The 18,465-nt window shown below is 39.3% G+C and overlaps 1 protein-coding gene across 4 annotated transcripts in view; it reads left to right on the plus strand.

Annotated features, from left to right (window-relative positions):
* Window positions 1-18,158, plus strand: part of cnnm3 (cyclin and CBS domain divalent metal cation transport mediator 3) — a 35,854-nt gene extending 17,696 nt beyond the window's left edge. For 2 of the 4 annotated variants that reach the window (XM_076886774.1, XM_076886773.1), the window contains exons 8-11: window positions 5,598-5,694; window positions 7,478-7,608; window positions 9,370-9,496; window positions 11,236-13,612. In XM_076886774.1, the coding sequence (XP_076742889.1) occupies window positions 5,598-5,694; window positions 7,478-7,608; window positions 9,370-9,496; window positions 11,236-11,375 (495 nt within the window). In that variant the 3' untranslated portion in view covers window positions 11,376-13,612. The other 2 variants (XM_023153752.3, XM_004566978.4) reach the window with 2 other exon arrangements.
* The last annotated feature ends 307 nt before the right edge of the window (window positions 18,159-18,465 follow it).

An 18,465-nucleotide genomic window follows, 5' to 3' on the forward strand; every position in this document is an offset into this window, starting at 1 on the left:
CTGGAAGTGCTGCAAACAAATATAGCAGCTTTGGGAGGATATTTATCTTTATCGCTCTAACTCTGCTGCCCAGATCGAGGGGGAGCAGACTCCACCTCTCCAGATCTTCATATATCTTCTTGTTCACCCGATTATAATTAACTTCATATAACAATGCAGGGTCTTTTGTCAGCAGGATCCCCAAATACTCCATTTGAGATTGATGCCATCCGAATCTATATCTTGCTACCAATTGTCTTGAGGGGTTAAAGAAGAATGTCAAGATTTGAGTTTTTTGAATGTTCAGTCTATAATCAGACAGTCTGCCATATTCTTCCAGTATTTCCATAAGCAGAGGAATTCCCTCTTCCGGGTTTCCTAGCGCTACCAGCACATCGTCTGCATACAAGCAAATTTTATTTTCCACATTCCCCGTTGTAACCCCCTCCAATCGAGTATCTTCCCTGATACATTGAGCCAATGGCTCAATGAAAAGGTTGAAGAGCAGTGGGCTCAACGGGCAGCCCTGCCTGCAGCCACGTTGTAGCGTTATCCGATTTGAGAGGCTTCCATTAACTTTGATCCTCGCTGTTGGAGACATATAAATCATTCTTATACACTGAATAAACCTGTCACATAGCCCAAATCTCTTCAACACATGAAACAGAAATTCCCACCCGACTGTATCGTATGCCTTTTCCGCATCAAGCCCAATGAGAACTGTTCCAGTTTTCCCTTTAAGTATCCGGTCAATAGTATGAATGGCCCTTCTGATATTATCGTGTGTTTGTCTGTTACCAATGAAGCCTGTTTGATCCTCCTCTATCAGCGTGGGCATCAATGTACTCAACCTCCTAGCCAAAATCGCGGCAAATAGTTTATAGTCTATATTTAACACGCTAATAGGTCTATAACCTCTGGGGTCAGTTTTATCCTTCCCTGCTTTTGGTATGACAGAGATATACGCCTCCTGCCACGATGGTGGGAGCGCCCCCCCACTCAGAGAGTAATTAAAAGAGGCCTTTAGTAGCGGGATTAAGGGTTCCCTCATCTGCCTATACCTCTCTGGTGGAAATCCATCACATCCTGGGGCTTTAAAAGTCTTGAGTTTTGAGATCCCAATGTTAATCTCTTCTGCTGATATTTCTCTGACGAGTTTTTCATTCTGCTGCTTACCTATAAATGGTAGATCTAGGCTGGATAAGAAATTCTGAATCTTATGCTCATCTGCTTTGTCCGGTTGTGTGTATAGCTCAGTGTAATATTCTTCAAATGCTCTCTGAATTTCTTCAAGTTTATTAGTTATCTTATTTGTTTTTAAATTTCGAACTTTATGAATAGTGTTCTCCTGTTGTTGCCTCCTGAGTCTCCATGATAATAGCCTAGCAGCTTTGGGTCCTGCCTCAGACCACCGTTGTCTATTATATTTTAATTTTTTTTTCAATTTCCTCACTTAAAATTTTGTGGATCTCCTGTTTAACCAGCCTCATCTGCTCCAATACCTGGGGGCACCTTGTAACGGTGTGCAATTGTTCCAATTTTCCCAAATTTTCCTGCAAATCTGACAGCTTTTTTGCTCTGACCTTCTTTAGGACTGCACATTTTGCAATAATTTTACCCCTAAGGTATGCCTTAGCCGCATCCCATAAAATCGTAGGATTAACTGTTCCATTGTCATTGAGTTCTAAATATGTTTTTAACTCCTGTCCCATTTCTCTTTTAAACAAGTCATTATTTAACAGACCTGTGTTAAGCCTCCATAAGGTGTTTTTGGGGCTAGCTTTAAACCCAATCTTCATAGTTAGTCCCGAATGATCAGATAAATCTCTTTGTCCTATTATACAATCCTTCACTCTGTGGAGATCTTTACTAAAAGTAAAGAAATAATCAATCCTCGAGTACATATCATGTCTCGCTGAATAAAATGTAAATTTGCGTTCATGTTTGTGTAAATATCTCCATATATCTATAAGCCCCAACTCAGACAACATTGTTTTTACTTGTTTCTCTAATTTAGTTCCCCTCCGGTCTCGGCTAGTTGTATCCCATTTTGGATGGAGAAGTAAATTAAAATCTCCTGCACATATACATGTACCAACACTTTCTGCGGCAATAAGACTGAATATCTCCTTAAAGAACCCTGTACTACTACCAGGGGGTGCATATATATTACACAGCGTGACGTCTTCCTGTTCCATTTTCCCTTTCACCAACACAAATCTTCCCTCTTTATCTTTATGTTCTCCAGTAAACTCAAAACCAACCTTGTTCGGTATCAGAATGGCCACTCCTCTTTTTTTGCCAGATCTATGTGAGGCATAATAGATATTTTTGAATCCCATTCTCTTCCACTTCTCATGTTCTTCCTTTGAGAGATGCGTTTCTTGTAGAAATGCAATATCAATTTTTTCCCTTTTTAGCTTTGAAACTATCTTACTCCTCTTAATGGGATTCTTTATACCATTTACATTCAAAGACAATACCTTATAATACCGCATATGTTCTATATATTTCCAACTTATTTTCCTGCACCAACATAACAATACTCCCAGCCCTCAGAACACATAATAAACACACATGAACAAAGACAGAACTTGTCTTAACCAAATAAACCAGGTCTTCCATAAGAGAGGTTTTTTCTCTCCTCTCAGTCTGGGGGAAATGCCACAGTGTGGGGCCCCTCTCGTTTCCTATTTTAAAAGAAAAAGGGAAACTAAAAAACAAAAACAAAAAACATGTGAGTCACCTGCATCGGACCCTCACCACTCTATGATCAAAGGGGTATCGACGTGCCATATTCCATCACGGCCAGGGGAGGAGGCCATCCAACCATATATCCCCCTGTATTGATCAGCAGCCCGGCGCACCTGTTTTTCCGTTGGTCTTATGTTCATCTTAACAGCGAAACGGGGCGGGCGGGGCGCAGGTGTTACTCCTCCGTACCTTCAGCTTTTCCCGTGCGCTCCCGCGTAGATCAGCTGTATTCCCGGTGCGTCGCGGCCCAACCACGCTCGTCGGTAGGATACTGCTGATCATCTCCGCCGTAATGCCTTTGGGCTTTCTTGTGGCCACCGGTCCCACCGTGTATCCGCGTCTTCTTAGATCCGCCGCAGCTTCCTCCGCGTTATTGTATAGGACCATTCCCGAGTCAAAATGAACCCGCATTTTAGCAAGCGGGGTCTGGAACCGGATGGCGTTTTCTTTAAGTACTTTTTTAACCGGGCCATACTCTTTTCTCTTCATTTGTATGTTTTCGGCATAGTCGTGATCAAAGAAAATCCGTTTCTCCTTTATATATACAGGCTTCTTCCATGCAGCGCGTAGGATTTGTTCTTTAATATTGAACTTTAAGAAGCGCACCACCGTTGATCGAGGGGGCGCCCCCGGCGGCGGCCGCACTCCCAGCGCCCGGTGAGCTCTCTCTATCCCTAGGTTCTTCTCGCTGCCCAAGTCCACACCGTCCCCCAACTCCGATATCATCATGCTTTCCACATACCTTAGCATGGAGGTGCCTTCTATGTTCTCAGGGATGCCATATATCCGTATGTTATTACGGCGTGAGCGCCCCTCCAAATCCGTAACCTTCTCTTGGAGCTGCCTCTGGCAGCAGCTGAACAATGGCATCCCTCACTCCAATGTCCCATTTCTCCTTCCCTACCATGTTTCTTTCCATTTCTTCCAGATGTTTCCCCACCTCCTCGATCCTGCTTGTGGCGGCGGTAACCTGTTCATTTATCTCGTGTGTTAACTCGCTCATTTTCAAAGTCAAAGTCAACTTTATTTGTCGATTCTGCCACGTGTACAGGACATACGGAGAATAGAAATTGCGTTACTCTCAATCCCTAGATAAATAGCAAATGAACATTTAAATATATTTAAATATAAAAGTGATTAAAAATGCAAGTAAAATAATTAAAAAGTAAAAATTTAAATAAATACAATTTTACATATAACAAGAAAGCTATATAATATACAATATAATGGGTAAGTGACATTGAGTGTAAACCAGGCAGAGTAGTGCAAATAGGCAAATAGTGCAAATGGAGATTTAGTAGTGTACGGTAAGAGAAAGTGTAACAACAAAGTCTTATGAGGTAATGGCAGTCCAATGCTCCACAAAGTGACTGGTAACTGGTGCAGGCCAGTGAGTGAGTCAGAGAGTGTGTGTGTTTGTGTGTGTGTGACAGAGTTCAGTGAGACCGTGGAGGAGAGAGGGGAGAGGGGGCAGAATCGGGAGGGAGTTAAGCTTCCTGACAGCCTGATGGATGAAGCTGTCCTTCAGCCTGCTGGTCCTGGCCTGGAGACTCCGCAGTCTCCTCCCCGACGGCAGCAGCTTGAAGAAGCTTTGCATTGGGTGTGTGGGATCAGCCGCTATGCAAAGGGCTTTTTTAGTGAGACGGGTGCTGTAAATGTCCTGGAGGGAGGGGAGAGAGACACCAATGATCCTCTCTGCAGCTCTCACTATGCGTTGGAGGGTTCTATGACAGGACGCATTGCAGGCTCCAAACCACACAGTGATGCAGCTCGACAGGATGCTCTCGATGGTGCCTCTGTAGAAAGTGTACATGATGGGGGCTGGTGCTCCTGCTCTTCTTAGTTTGCGGAGAAAGAAGAGACGCTGCTGTGATTTCTTGGCCAGTGCTGTGGTGTTGTACGTCCAGGAGAGATCCTCTGTGATGTGCACACCCAAGAACTTGGTGCTGCTCACTCTCTCCACAGACGCTCCGTCAATGGTCAGAGGAGCATGTTGGGTGTGCATTCTCCTGAAGTCCACAACAATCTCCTTCGTCTTCTCCACATTCAGAGAGAGATTGTTGTCAGCACACCACGTGGCCAGGCGTCTCACCTCACTTCTGTAGTCGGTCTCATCCCTGTTGCTAATGAGACCCACCACCGTTGTGTCATCCGCAAACTTGATGAAGAGGTTGGAGCTATATGATGGAGTGCAGTCATGGGTCAGCAGAGTGAAGAGGAGGGGGCTCAGCACACATCCCTGCGGGGCCCCCGTGTTTAAAATGATGGTGCTGGATGTATTTGGGCTTTCATGTCCTCTTTCAAACTTGTTCTCACGAGCGATAGCTCCTTCTTCATCTCTGCCTTAAGGTCTTGCATGCCCTCCGCCACTACTTCACCCACCACTTGTCTGAGAGGGCCTAGCGCTGATGTTGCGGCCTCCGCCACCATCTTCTCGCCCTCTTGCTCGGAGCGTGTTTCATATGTCTTACTCTCAAGTCGCGTTTCTAAGCTTCGGCCTGGGGCTCGTCCCTTCTTATTTTTATTTCCGCTCATTATTCTTAAAGGGAAAATCGCTTTTAATGAATTATATTCTTGAATTGCGGATTATTTTAGCTATCGATGCAGGAGCTCCTGTTTATGCTGCTACTCTCGCCACCATGACACCGGAAGTCCATGTGTGAATAATTTTAAGGACATTCTTGTGAGTTTATTGTATATGTTTTCTCTTGTTTCCAAAAACAATGGTAAATGGTAAATGGCCTGCATTTGTATAGCGCTTTTCTAGTCCCTAAGGACCCCAAAGCGCTTCACACTACATTCAGTCATTCACCCATTCACACACACATTCATTGTGTGCATGTTTCTTGTTTGCTCCTTGTCAGGGCCGCGTTGAAGTGGAGATTGGCAAAGAGGGGCTGAAATTTGAAAATGGAGCATTTACATACTATGGCGTGTCTGCTTTGACGCTGCCATCTTCAGGTGAGTTTACAAAACACAGAATTGCTTCACAATGCAGGGACAATTCACCCGAAGACTGATCATACAGATTTCTGGGCATTTAAATGCATCATCATGTTTGTTAAGATTGTGTATACTTCATGAATTAAAATTAAAAGCCATATTTAAAAAGTTAAGATTACAGTGTAGTTTTAACACTCAAAAATAAAACTATTTACAAATTTTATTAAATTGTTTTAAGTAAGATAAACAGGGCAATTTCACAGCATTCCTGTAGAATACTAAAACTATTACATATACAGTAATGTACTTTACATTATATTAATGCATTTCAAAGCGCGCGTGTCACTCCGAATGGCCTGGAAAATTGTGTATTAAGCACTGAGAATCCTGATAATTATTTAGAGATATTGTATTCAAGAGTTTCATTTCACCACTAGACTTCCAGCTGTAAGTAAGAATATGTCTTATTATTTTCATTATTTTTCTTGGTAAATAAAATCCACAAATCATCTCCACAATTTTAAAAGCCTGAAGTGACATCTTTCATGTCACATTTTTGTCTGACCCCTAAAACATTTTACAACCTACAGAAAATACTGCAAATAAAATCACACTGAGCTGCTGGAGCAGTTAAATGTTGTTTTTGCATACATAGTAGACAACAGATATTAATAAATCACGTTAGGGCTAGGTTTATATGCTAAGTCATAAAAAATAAGAAAACAAATTGAGCAGGATAAATTAAAATCAGCCAACATGTCCTGTTTTACATGCATGGAAGTTTTAAAGAAGTTCTTGGAGTTTATATTTATGCCTGGAATTTAACCCCATAGCATTCATTTTCATATCAGCTAGGTTATAAAAGACTTCATGCATATAATGGTCATTTTAGGTATTCCCTTTAGGTTTGACCACATAGTATTATAATTATAACAATGTTTCTGTTTTAATCTAGTAAATGACCTTATTGCTCATTTTAAATGATTTATATTTTTGTTTGATAAATGAATAAAATAATTGCCTAATTTTAAATAAAGGCTGATAAATTCTTAGTCCTTGAATAAGCCATAGACTTGTATGCTCAGTGACATTGTTCTTTCAGTTGAATCAGGACCTTCCAAATATGGGAAGAGATTTTGAGCAGGAGTGACTCAAAACATTAATGGAGCCAATATGTAACATTTACAGTATCTGTAGCATGTTAGTTAAATCCTAGTTGTAGACATTAGAAATAGCAATTTAAAGGCACCTAACAAAAATTATGTGAATTACAGTTTAAAGCTAAACTAGTTGGCTGTAAGTGGGACCAAATTTTGTTACCTTTTTATTATTTACCTCTCATTTTATTTATACCAAGATTAAAACCTTAACTGTGATTTAAGTACATTAAAATTACATTATTTAATGGTCACTAAACCACGTAAATTTCCAATCATAAGCTACTGTTTCAAGTTAGCAGTTTTCTCTTAATAATTCTCTCCATAGCAAGGTTTGAAGAAATTAGATTTAAACTTTATCATATAAACTTACATATTAGTTAATTGATTTTTTACACATTCTTCATAATAATTATAATACTTGTTCCAAGGGTTTGTCAGTCGCTTCAGTCACACCTCAAAATTTTATCTTCAAACCAGTTAAGCATACAATAAGCTAAAAGTAATGATTTCTACTAAATCATAATGCTGTGTTTCAGTGTGTTTTCATAACAATGAGTTGGTGACAATAAGAAGACAAAAGAGCTCAAATTTGCAATGCTCCAGATAATGTGCAGGCTGTATGTATGATTGTGCAATTTCAGTGCACCAGTCTCCGGTGTCAACTCAGCGTCACTCTCCCAGGGATCCTTTTGAGTCAGCAGAAGCCACAAGCCCGTCCAGCTATTGCCCCGACTACACCGTCCGAGCTCTCACGGACCTCCAGCTCATACGAGTTTGTATATGTGTCTTTTCTCTTGGAAAGTATTCATCCATAAAAAAGACTATTCGTAAGCATTAAAAAGTTTTAATTTAATCTGTATTGGTTAGTAAAGCGTATCATAGACAACAAACTGATAATACAGTTACAGAAATATAAAGAATATAACAGTTTGACAGAGCCTACAATAATACAGAGAAAACCCCAACAATCAGATAATCCCGATGAGCAAGCTTTTGGTGACAGTGGGAATCCAGCCCTAACTAAATCATGCATTCATTACTTCTATGCTCGACAGCGTTGGGCAAGTTACTTTGAAAAAGTAATTAATTATAGTTACTAGTTACTACTTCAAAAAAGTAACCGAGTTAGTAATTGAGTTACAAGATTATAAAAGTAATTAATTACTTGCAAAGTAACTATTGCGTTACTTTAAAAAAAAAAGTTTAACCCACTGGGGTCCAGGGTATAATTGGCCATTTTTAACTACTTTTGATTTCCCCTCTACAGTTCACCTAAAAACTATTTACTTGCCTTGTTTAGTATCATCCTTTTTAGCACAACCTCACATGTCTGAATTTACAGTTATGTTTTTATTTTGATATACTGTATTAACACAATTGATCTAAAATCAGACAAAACATAAAATCCGAGTAGAAAAAGTTATGTTTTACTGTAACAACCACAAACATGTTTATTGAATCATATTTCATAACTTTAAATGCAATTATAAATTGTCAATTTTAAAATCATATGCAAAAGTTTTGCAAACAACAAAGTTATTTGCAGCCGTTTACCTTTTACCCCCTTTTTTTAAATAACCATTTCAAACTATTTACAGAACAATCAGCTGTTCTGCATTCAATAAGATGCCACACAAATTATTTGTGCCACTCCAAAAAAATTATTTCTAAGGTGACTACTGTCTCCAGGTAGAACCTGGAGACAGCAGTCACCTCATTGTTCTGACACACAACACAATACTATCCACAACACCTAACTACACAAGACAACACATTAACTACAGACTCCAAATATGCTGAACGTCACAAATCTCTCACATCTCAAAACTCGCTCTCTCTCTCTTTTTCTGAGAGTGCTTGCTAGCGCTGTCCTTAGACATTAAACGTGACAAAACTATTGAGGAAAAAACGCCACGAATTTATTGTTTATCATGACTCTGGTTTTACGTGGTCTATCAACACAATTTAAAAACTGGTATATATCACCTTGTTGGTTTGTCATCTTGAAGTGGTCATGTGATTGGCTTACCACGACTACTTTATTCTTCCTCAGTCAAACAGCAGCACTCAAGCGATTGTTTTGCCCCCTTAGCTACAGGTGTTGTGCCAAAAAGTGATCGTTGGGCAGAAAGTGATTGCCGTCCGCGCAGCTGCTAAAAGCTGTAGCGCCCAGATTACTTACAGTTACTTCCGTGCAACTGATAAAAGATGTGGTAAGCTGAAGACAGCATCTGTTTGTTGAAAAATAGTAAGGCGACCGCACCGCATTTTCTTGTTAGTAACGGTAACCGCGTTGTAACGATAGAAATGGTAATTAGTTAGATTACTCGCTACTGGAAAAAAGTAACGCCGTTAGTAACTCGGTTACTATTATCCCATTATCGGTTACTTGTAATGCCGTTATTCCCATCACTGATGCTTGACTACTGTAATTCATGATTATGAGGTTGTCCTAAAAACTCCCTAAAAACCTTTCATTTTATCCAAAACCCTGCAGCGACATTACTAACTTGTGTGTACGTGTGTTTTGCAGGTGACACGTCTACAGTATCTCAACGCTCTCATGGCGTCACGCGCTGGCCAGAGTCCAGATCCACCTGAGATCAAGATTTTGCCGAACAGTCAGACCAAGCTGCTCAATGACAGAAACACCACGCAAGGTAGCTTTGTTCAAAATGATGTCTGACTTGCCGGGTGTGCTGCCCCATCGACTACAAAGCTTTGTTTTCCAGACGCCTTTTGTAAACGTTTATAGGAATGTGCATTCCTTTTTGCCTTCAGCTGAACTAAATTAATTTTTTCTCTTTCTCTTTCTTTTCCCTCCTTGCGCGCCTCCATGTGTCCTCTCTGCTCTGGCCTGTCCAGAGTTCCCTGTAAACTTTTCATTCTTTGATACCATTGAGAACTACTGTTAACACTTTTGTTTTGTTGCATGAGGTAAATGAAATGCAGCCTGTCACTGACTGTGTCCATTTCTGGTTTCTGGAACCATCTCACTTCTCCCAGTTTTACTGTAGTTAGCTGAGTCTCTTTGAATCTGCATGGCTGTTCTACTGAATTGATGCCCTTCACAAAGCTAATGACAGGAATCTGGGTGTATATAAAAACATAGGCGACAAATGGTGATGAATTGTGTCCTCTGGCATCCAAAATGTAGGTCTACACTTTACAATAGAGAACTTAGGTGAAAACTGTTTGTTTTAACCTGATATATTTCCCAATAATGTGCCTTTATGGATAATGCCCACTGTGTCCTCTCAGTTCAATTAACTTCAATTCAATTTTATTTTATACTTTCAGTTCACAACGTCTGATGTACGTGAGTACTGTCAGGTAATGACTGTGATGTTAGAGAGCTTCAGTAATTCAGCAGTCCACTATAAGCAAAGCACTCAGTCATGGTGGGGAGGAACAGTATCCTTTTTAATAGGAAAAGACATGTGAGAACCAGGTTCTCCAGGTCAGTTAGGTTCTATGTAAGCGATTTCTTGATTCAACTGCTCAGTTAGCAATCCTGCCTAGGTGTTAAAGTGGAGCTTTCTAATTTGGCTAAACATGAAAGGCATGAGTTCTAGCACAGTACCATGTGGAACTCCACGACTGGTTAATGTGTGGAAGGAACACACCTTGTTTACATGAACAAATTGGATGAGATAAATATAACTCAGACTGCCACAGTGAACCATCTTCATTGTACAGATTCCAGAAAAAGAAGAATCGCTCAGAACGGATTATACTGACATCAAAAGCACCCTGCAGCTGCAGATTGCTGTTTCAAATCACAGCTCTAGAAATGGGGAATATATCAGAGTTAAATAAAGCAAAATTATTCTTTGAGAATAATATTAAACCCCTCCCCCCAAAAAGGCTTATATTTTCAAAAAAAAGGTTAAAAGGTACAATATATGTTAGACTGTAAATTTGAAACTGCATAAAATAAAATAAAAAGAAAAGAACTAAAAAGATCAATATTATGTGATAAATTAACAGCTCTAACCTCATGTCAATCCCATATTGTGTTTCAGAGATATCTCTCCTAATTGAGCATGTTAGCCAGCTAGCATTTGGATGTTTCCTTTGTGTCTTGGTGTGGAATAAAAACTCTGTGGAGCCTCCAATATGATCTCTGTCCAACATGAGAGGAACTTGTAGATCTGTCCAGAAACAGTACTGTGCAAATATTTCAGGCAGGTGTGAAAAAATGCTGTAAACAGAGAATTTAGAAAATTCTACACAAATAGGGATGCAGCTGCTTCAGGATAGCAATTCAATGCACCTTCAAAACAGCAGGTACACTAGGTACACTTGCACACAGTTTTTGAAGGAACTCTGCTAGTAGGTTGTTCCAAACATCTTGGAGAACTAACCACATATCTTCTCTGGATGTCTGTTTCCTCAGATCCTTCTGTCTCTTCATGTAATCCTAACACGCTTGATGATGTTGAGATGCTGAAGATGGTTCTTAATGACTTTGTCTGTATGTTTGGGGTCGTTGTCCTGCTGCAGAATAAATTTGGGGCCAATTATATGCCTACCTGATGGTATTGCATGATGGATAAGTATCTGACTGTGTTTTTCAGCACTAAGAACACCATTAATCCTTACCAAATCTCTAACTCCATTTGCAGAAATGCAGCCCTAAACCTTCAACCAACATCCATTATGCTTCACTGTTGCGTGCAGACAATAATTATTGTACCACTCTCCAGCCCTTTGACGAACAAGCTGCCTTCTGCTACAGCCAAATATTTAAAATTTTGACTCATAGGTCAAAAGTCTAGAGCATGTGCTGCCATTTTTCTGCACCCCATTTCCTATGTTTCCGTGCATAATTGAGTCGCTTGGCCTTGCAGCCAAAAAGCCATACCTCCAACTTGGAAACAACTCTTCCATGAAGACCACTTCTGGCCGGACCTGGGTGGGTGTACCTGGGTCCCACTGGTTTATGTCAGTTCTGAGCTGAAGGCACTGCTGAACATCTTCCAATTTCGAAGAGTAATAAGCTTGATGTGTCTTTTATCTGCTGCACTGTTTCCTTGGCCAACTACTGAGTCTACAATCCTCAACGTTGCCCGTTTCTTTGTGCTTCTTCAAAAGAGCTTGAACAGCACATCTTGAAACCCCAGTTTGCTTTGAAATCTTTGTCTGGGAGAAACCTTGCTGGTGCAAGGTCTTGTGGTTCTGCTCAATATTGCCATGACATGAAACGGTCTTTCACAACCTCACCTTGGTAGCAGAGATTGGCTGTTCCATATAATAATTGCTGATGGTTTGAAGGCAAAAGGTGGTAATACCAAATATTGATTTGATTTAGATTTTTATTTTGTTCTCTCACTTTGTTTATTTTTATCAATTTACAAAATACAATCATTATTCATATTTCTGAAAGCATTCTTTACAGCATTTTTTTTCACACCTGGCTAAAACTTTTGCAGAGTACTGTGTTTTTCTTTTAAACAGTCATGGTTCTGACTTCTCTGTGAGCCAGCCATGTAAAAACAAAACACATGGGCAGTAAATGAAACTGAGGTGACATGCCCACGTTGATTGGCATTACTGATGTCGTTGGCTGATATATTTAATGTATTATCACATCAGTTTTGTGATGGCTTAAGAAGTCTGTGTACCCCTGGCACAAGGATGGAAAAATAATCACCTGGGGAAAAAAACCCAAATATCATTAGCAGCTATTGATCATTGGTATTGCTATTGTAAAATTGGTATCTAACGCACAGTCGCTGGAGACTACAGCATGACCAAAATTATTTTTGCAGCCTTGTGTAATTAACTAGAAATTTCATTGCTTTTGAAATGGTTGCTTTAACAATGGGGACCAGGTGTGTAGCCACTCGCAGTCAGTTACCATCTTCAGAGCGACTTTGGTGCCCCAAAATGGTGATAAAGCAACAACAGAGACTCGACAACTCGACCTTGTAAACTTGATAACAGATTGTTGGACAACAATTTCAAATCTTTTACCATCATACATACACAGAATTAACTCATTACATTTATAGACTGGTCACAATCTCATAGATCTTAAACTGAAGTTCAAAAACTTCTGCACAAATAGGGATGCAGCTGCTGCAGGACAGCCATTTAATGCAGTTACCTGGTAACCACTGATTTGCTTATTGCTTCATTTGTTTTTGGTTTCCATCCTGTTTTTGCTCCAGTATGACTGAGTCATCCGTGAAACCGTGACCACAGTCATTTAAAGTTTTTATTAGAAAGGAGGCAAAACATAACAACGGGAGAAAATGTGTTAGTCTATTATTAGCAAAAATTAATTTCAAACTTAACGGAGACCCGTCATATGCCTATTGGAGGACTTGTTACATCACCATAAGTGTACTAAAAAAGACAAAAGATGGCACTAAAGTGATGACAAAGTCTGTGCTCCTGAGAAAAGCTGTACTTGAAAATATTTTTGAGTTGAATGTCATCATTTTGGCCCATGATATATCTCCAAAATGAATACAGCATACAAACTATTGTTAGTTATTTTATGTAAAATATAATACAGAGGGAAAGCGTGAGTGTATTTATAGACAAAGAACAACTCTTTCCTAATCACTGGCTTTTCTTCATCAATCGTGCTATCTTTCATGTCTTGAGGCAGACTATTGTTTCCTATTTTTATTCCCCTGCCATCATCTTTTAATCCCCTCTTCATATTACTGTAACACCCCACCCACCCCCACCTTAAACCCCCTGAGTGGGTTTACATAAGTGTGATGATGTGACCCCTTACTCATCCTAGCTCTCCTGTCATTGGTCAGATTCCACAGGTGGCACCAGAGCCCAGAAGAGCTCCCCAGAAGATGAGGCTCACGGGTAGTGCAGTTTCTGTCAGCCTGTTGTTTGGGGGGGAAGCCCTCCTCCAACCAAGTAGAGATTGGTTTTGTTTTTTTATATCATTGTTTGTAATTATTGATAAATCATCTATGGCTGGAACCTAGTTATTGGACAAGACTGGAGTGGAAGTGCTTTTTGTCTTTTATGTACATCTACTGTTCACACTGTTCATTTCCACCCACATTCCTTTATGTGCTTACTATTGGAATTATTATTTTATGCAATTTTTAATAACTTTGGACTATGTGTGTGCATGTTTATGTATATACAAATAAAAATGTGGTATAGCAGGAAAAAGTATATGGATCCTTTGGAATGACCTTGTTTCTATTGGGATTCATTATAAAGTGTCATCTGATCATCTTCTTTGCCAGAAGCGCAATGTGCTTCAATCAGCAATACAAAACTGTGTGTCTGAAAGAAGAGCTTCCTGTAGCTGCAGGTCAAACTTGCACTGAATTATGGAAAACTCTTTCCCTGCATTTTTTTTGTTGTTGTTATTTTAAAAACTGGGCTGATACAAAATGCAAATATCTCCAAAGGGTTCCATTGCTGTTTCTTGCCCTTGAGTATACATTTTAATCTGGTGGTGCCTTACTTCCAGATTGAGCCTTCTGTACTAAACTTGTTTTGCCATTCCTTACTTGTGTGTGTGCGTGCGTGCGTGCGTGCGTGCGTGCGTCCCTTTGAGACATTAAAAACACTCGATAGTGGGTTCTAAGCAGATTTGCACCTTACATTTGTGCACTGTGGAAGATGTTAAACTATTTGGTGAGATGCGAGGTACGTCCGAATTTTTTCAATTCATTTAACATTGATGCCATACTGTGTGTGTGTGTGTGTGTGTGTGTGTGTGTGTGCGCGTGCGTGCGTGCGTGCGTCTTTGATCTTTCAGTCGCTCATGGATGGTTTTCTAGGGTCTGGTTCTACTACCATAGACCTTGGATCTGTAGCAAAGATTTCTTGAAGCTTGACTGATTTTTCACAAATTCTGGATATAATGTTTTGTCAGGGTAGAAAACATGGCTAAAACAGCACCGGCCTTTTGAAAGAATTCTAGAAACATTTTGTTCAGTATAGGGGTTAACAGTGTAGACCTGTAGAGCTCAGGTGCTGTTGATTGTTACTATATACATAGAAGTGACTGACCTTTCTGCTAGTTTATCCCGTTGTTCTCTTTTTTTTCCCCCCAAACTGGCAAGTCAAATTGAAACATGCCTTACTGTGAGACAAAATACAGTGTGGTTTCTCCAAAAAAAAAAAAGAATATAAGGACAGAACTATAATTCAATATGAAACTGAGGATGAAAAGATGCAAAAGGATTTCCAAATTGACGTCACAAGCTGATAAACTGTTATTTGACATATCTTTTATTACTTCACATCACACATTCACCATAAAGACTCTGACATGATGGAATGGAGATTTGATAGTCTAAGAGAGGGAATTTTATTTGGCACCCCACAGTTAGACATCTCACAGTGTTACTGTTTAAAGGGACCTTAACACAAGACTAAACACCTGTTAGTGTTAATAATGTTTGAGACCTTTGTCGACATCAAGATTAGAGTGCACTGATTTCTATAGCCTTTCTGCTGTGATTGGTTATTATGCCTTCAGGCATGTGTGATTGAGTATGTGTGATAAATTCAGAGAAAAGGACTATAGAAATTCAACCAATATAGAGGTCCTTGCATGACGTCTAGCAAAAGGCCAACAGCACACCTAACAGGGGTTCTTTTTTCCCGACAAATTCTGATTGGTCGAAGAATTGGCTTTTACAGAAAGACTGCCACTACAGACTTTACCATAAAGGGGAAGAAATCCAGAAAGTATCAAAGCTAAAAAAAAATACTAATGAGATGCATAGACATTTATATGAACAAATTATATATATCCAAATATAGACAATTTTGAGGGGTTTTTTTTAGGTTGTTATTTTTTCCCCACTCAGTCTCTAAACAAAACTCCAGACTCGTGGTTTGTACTTGTACTTTGACTTTTGATACTTTGTACTTCTGCTCCAAACTTTAGGTTGCAGCTTTTTAAGTCTCACCTACTTAGCTGCTATTACCAGGCCAAGGAGGTGAGACTATGTTGTTATCTTTTGCATCTCTGCAGGCTTAATTCAGAAACATTGAGTACTGAAAGAGCTAGAGATTTTTGTTGAATTCTTTTTAAAGATTGGTGTAACTTATGTGACCATACAATGCCTTTAGATAAACAAAAACATCCATCATGTCTAAAAGGACCTGTGGAAACACCAGTTGGAACAATAGACCGTATAGATGATATGGAATTGAGACAGATCACATTACTACCTTGTCAATCACTCTAACATTTTGACTCTAATGGAGACCGTAATTTCTTTTTATAGGACTTGAAACCATAAAAGGAGACCATAAAGTCATCAGGAAAAGCAAGATTTAATATAAAGTTGTGCAATCAGATCTGTGACACAGAAATGGGACATGTTTCTATTGTTGCTGTTCCTAGTGTTCCTTAAGTAAGTTCTAATATACATGCTGTGATGCTTCTACGAGTAGGTCTGCTTTTCATAAGTCATGTAAACTTAAGACTTATGAAAAGCAGACCTACTTAAACTTAAGAGCATACAGTAAGCAGCACAGCACAGAGCACTGTGGTTAAGTAGAGGGTCTGCTCCCTGCACTGTTCCCAGTGTGTCGTCTAATCCTTGCAACTGGAAATCAGATTGGCACTGAAAGGGTGAATGTGGTGAAATGTTGTTTCTAATATTGTTTAACTGCAGTTGCCCTGTAGTTAAACAAGATTAGATTGAACAAATCCCAAGCATTTGTTTGTGCTTCAGAAGCACCTTTAAGAACCTTATTTCCCACCTCTTTGAATTATGATGGCATTCCTGTGTGTGTGTGTGTGTGTGTGTGTGTGTGTGTGTGTGTGTGTGTGTGTGTGTCCGTATGAGTTCAACGCAGTATGTCACCTGTAGACCATGAAAAACATCCAGTCTGCACTGTAGTATTCATTATCCAGTATGCTGACAGTCTAAAATACATTTGAAATGTCTGTCAGTCATTGTTGCATGTGTGTAAACATGTGAGAAAGGTCAGAAGTGGCTTCTAAATAATCCCTGTGTTGATGATAAAATATTAATGATAACAAGGAAGGACAGGAAGAGTCAGTCTTATAATGGAAAGCTTTCACTGCATAATTAAATAAATGGAACTAGATGAAACAAAGCAGTGGGATATAAAACAACATCTTATTCTTCATTGTAGGACCTATTATCTCATTCATAGAGGAAATTAACTCAAAGGGAGCAAATACAGTTTTGTGAGGTGATGGAAAGTGAATTGGCAATGGCCAAACTTATGAGGTGAATTGTCAGAAAATCAAAATGAATCAGTGAAAGCACAAACGGGTACAGGTTCATCTTATGTTTATATGACAATCACAGTTGAGATGAAAGAGTTCCAAAAAGGCCCAGCAATCTTTAGTTTGGGAATGGCTGCTATATTGTATAAGGTAGATTTTAAAATCTAAATCTAACCCTTAAAGGATAATTCTAGTTAATTTCAACCTAGCTTACATCCCAGTAATTTGGCTCAATGGCTCATGCTAACTTTACCTTGTCAACTCCATTGTAGAGGTGGCAGTGTGAGAAGTTGCACAAGAAGTCAGCAAAGTTGTTTCTTTACATTGTGTTGATGACTATAACCGATTTTTAGAAACTGTTTTAAATTACAGACATTTAACTCATTTTAAATGTCTCCTTTCAATTTTTCAGATGCACGGGTGCCAACTTAACCTGAGAATTCATGGCCCATTAAGCCATTTCAATAGGAAACACACCATGTTAATCATTACATAATCAACCTAGTGTATTTCCCACATTGGTGTGCAGGGTTGCTTAGGAGTCGGCGCTGTCAGCTGTGACACAGTGTGTTTCTTTGTGTTTCAGATCCATGTATGTTAGATTCAGTCTGTGCACATGTATGCGTTATTATTCAAGTGTATTGCCATATTCCAGCAGAATCCCAGATTCCCTGATAATGGGATTGTGAGTAAATATTTTTTTCAGCAGTTTGCTCATTTTTTGTTCTAAAAAAGTTGATTTCTATCAAAAGATTGAATGTAAAAAGATAATCCTGATTTTGTGCGACTTGGGCAGTTTGCTGATGTTAAGAATGATGTATTACTAAATGACTACTTGGAGTATAAATCTAGGAAATATTTTATAGGTAATCAGTCTTAGTTTCCAGGTACAATACTGTTACCAGACGAGTTATTGAGAATTAAATAGTTCTCGCTCTCTCTCGCTCGCTCACTCACTCTGTTACATTTGTATAGAACTTCTAAAGTTATTTTTGATGGTTTGTTTTTTCTGGAATGCTGCCAGTATTGGGTATATTGGGACTCCATTGAATTTAACACTTTCAATAATTTCTTAAGAAATAAAGTCAATCCTGTTCTGAACATGTTAATTATGATTGCTTTTTCTTTTCATACGCAGCATATGACATGACGTGAGATCGCTGACATGAGGTTTTTATACTGACATAGTGCGAATAAAGATCAAATAAAGCAGTTTGCTTGAAACAACAACTTGGAACCTGAACACAACATTCCCCCAACATTTTCAGTTTCTAGTGTGGTGTTGTCAACACCAGCCTAAACATGCCTGACGGTGTTCTCTGGATGAATCCCGTACTCTACCTGAATCTTGGCCAGAGCTCAGTGTTTTACTGTAGTTAAACAGAAGATGGCAGCATCTGTGTTGTAATGAGCGGA

Source organism: Maylandia zebra, linkage group LG7 (genome assembly GCF_041146795.1).
Source record: "Maylandia zebra isolate NMK-2024a linkage group LG7, Mzebra_GT3a, whole genome shotgun sequence".
In the NCBI taxonomy this organism is placed as follows: Eukaryota; Metazoa; Chordata; class Actinopteri; order Cichliformes; family Cichlidae; genus Maylandia; species Maylandia zebra.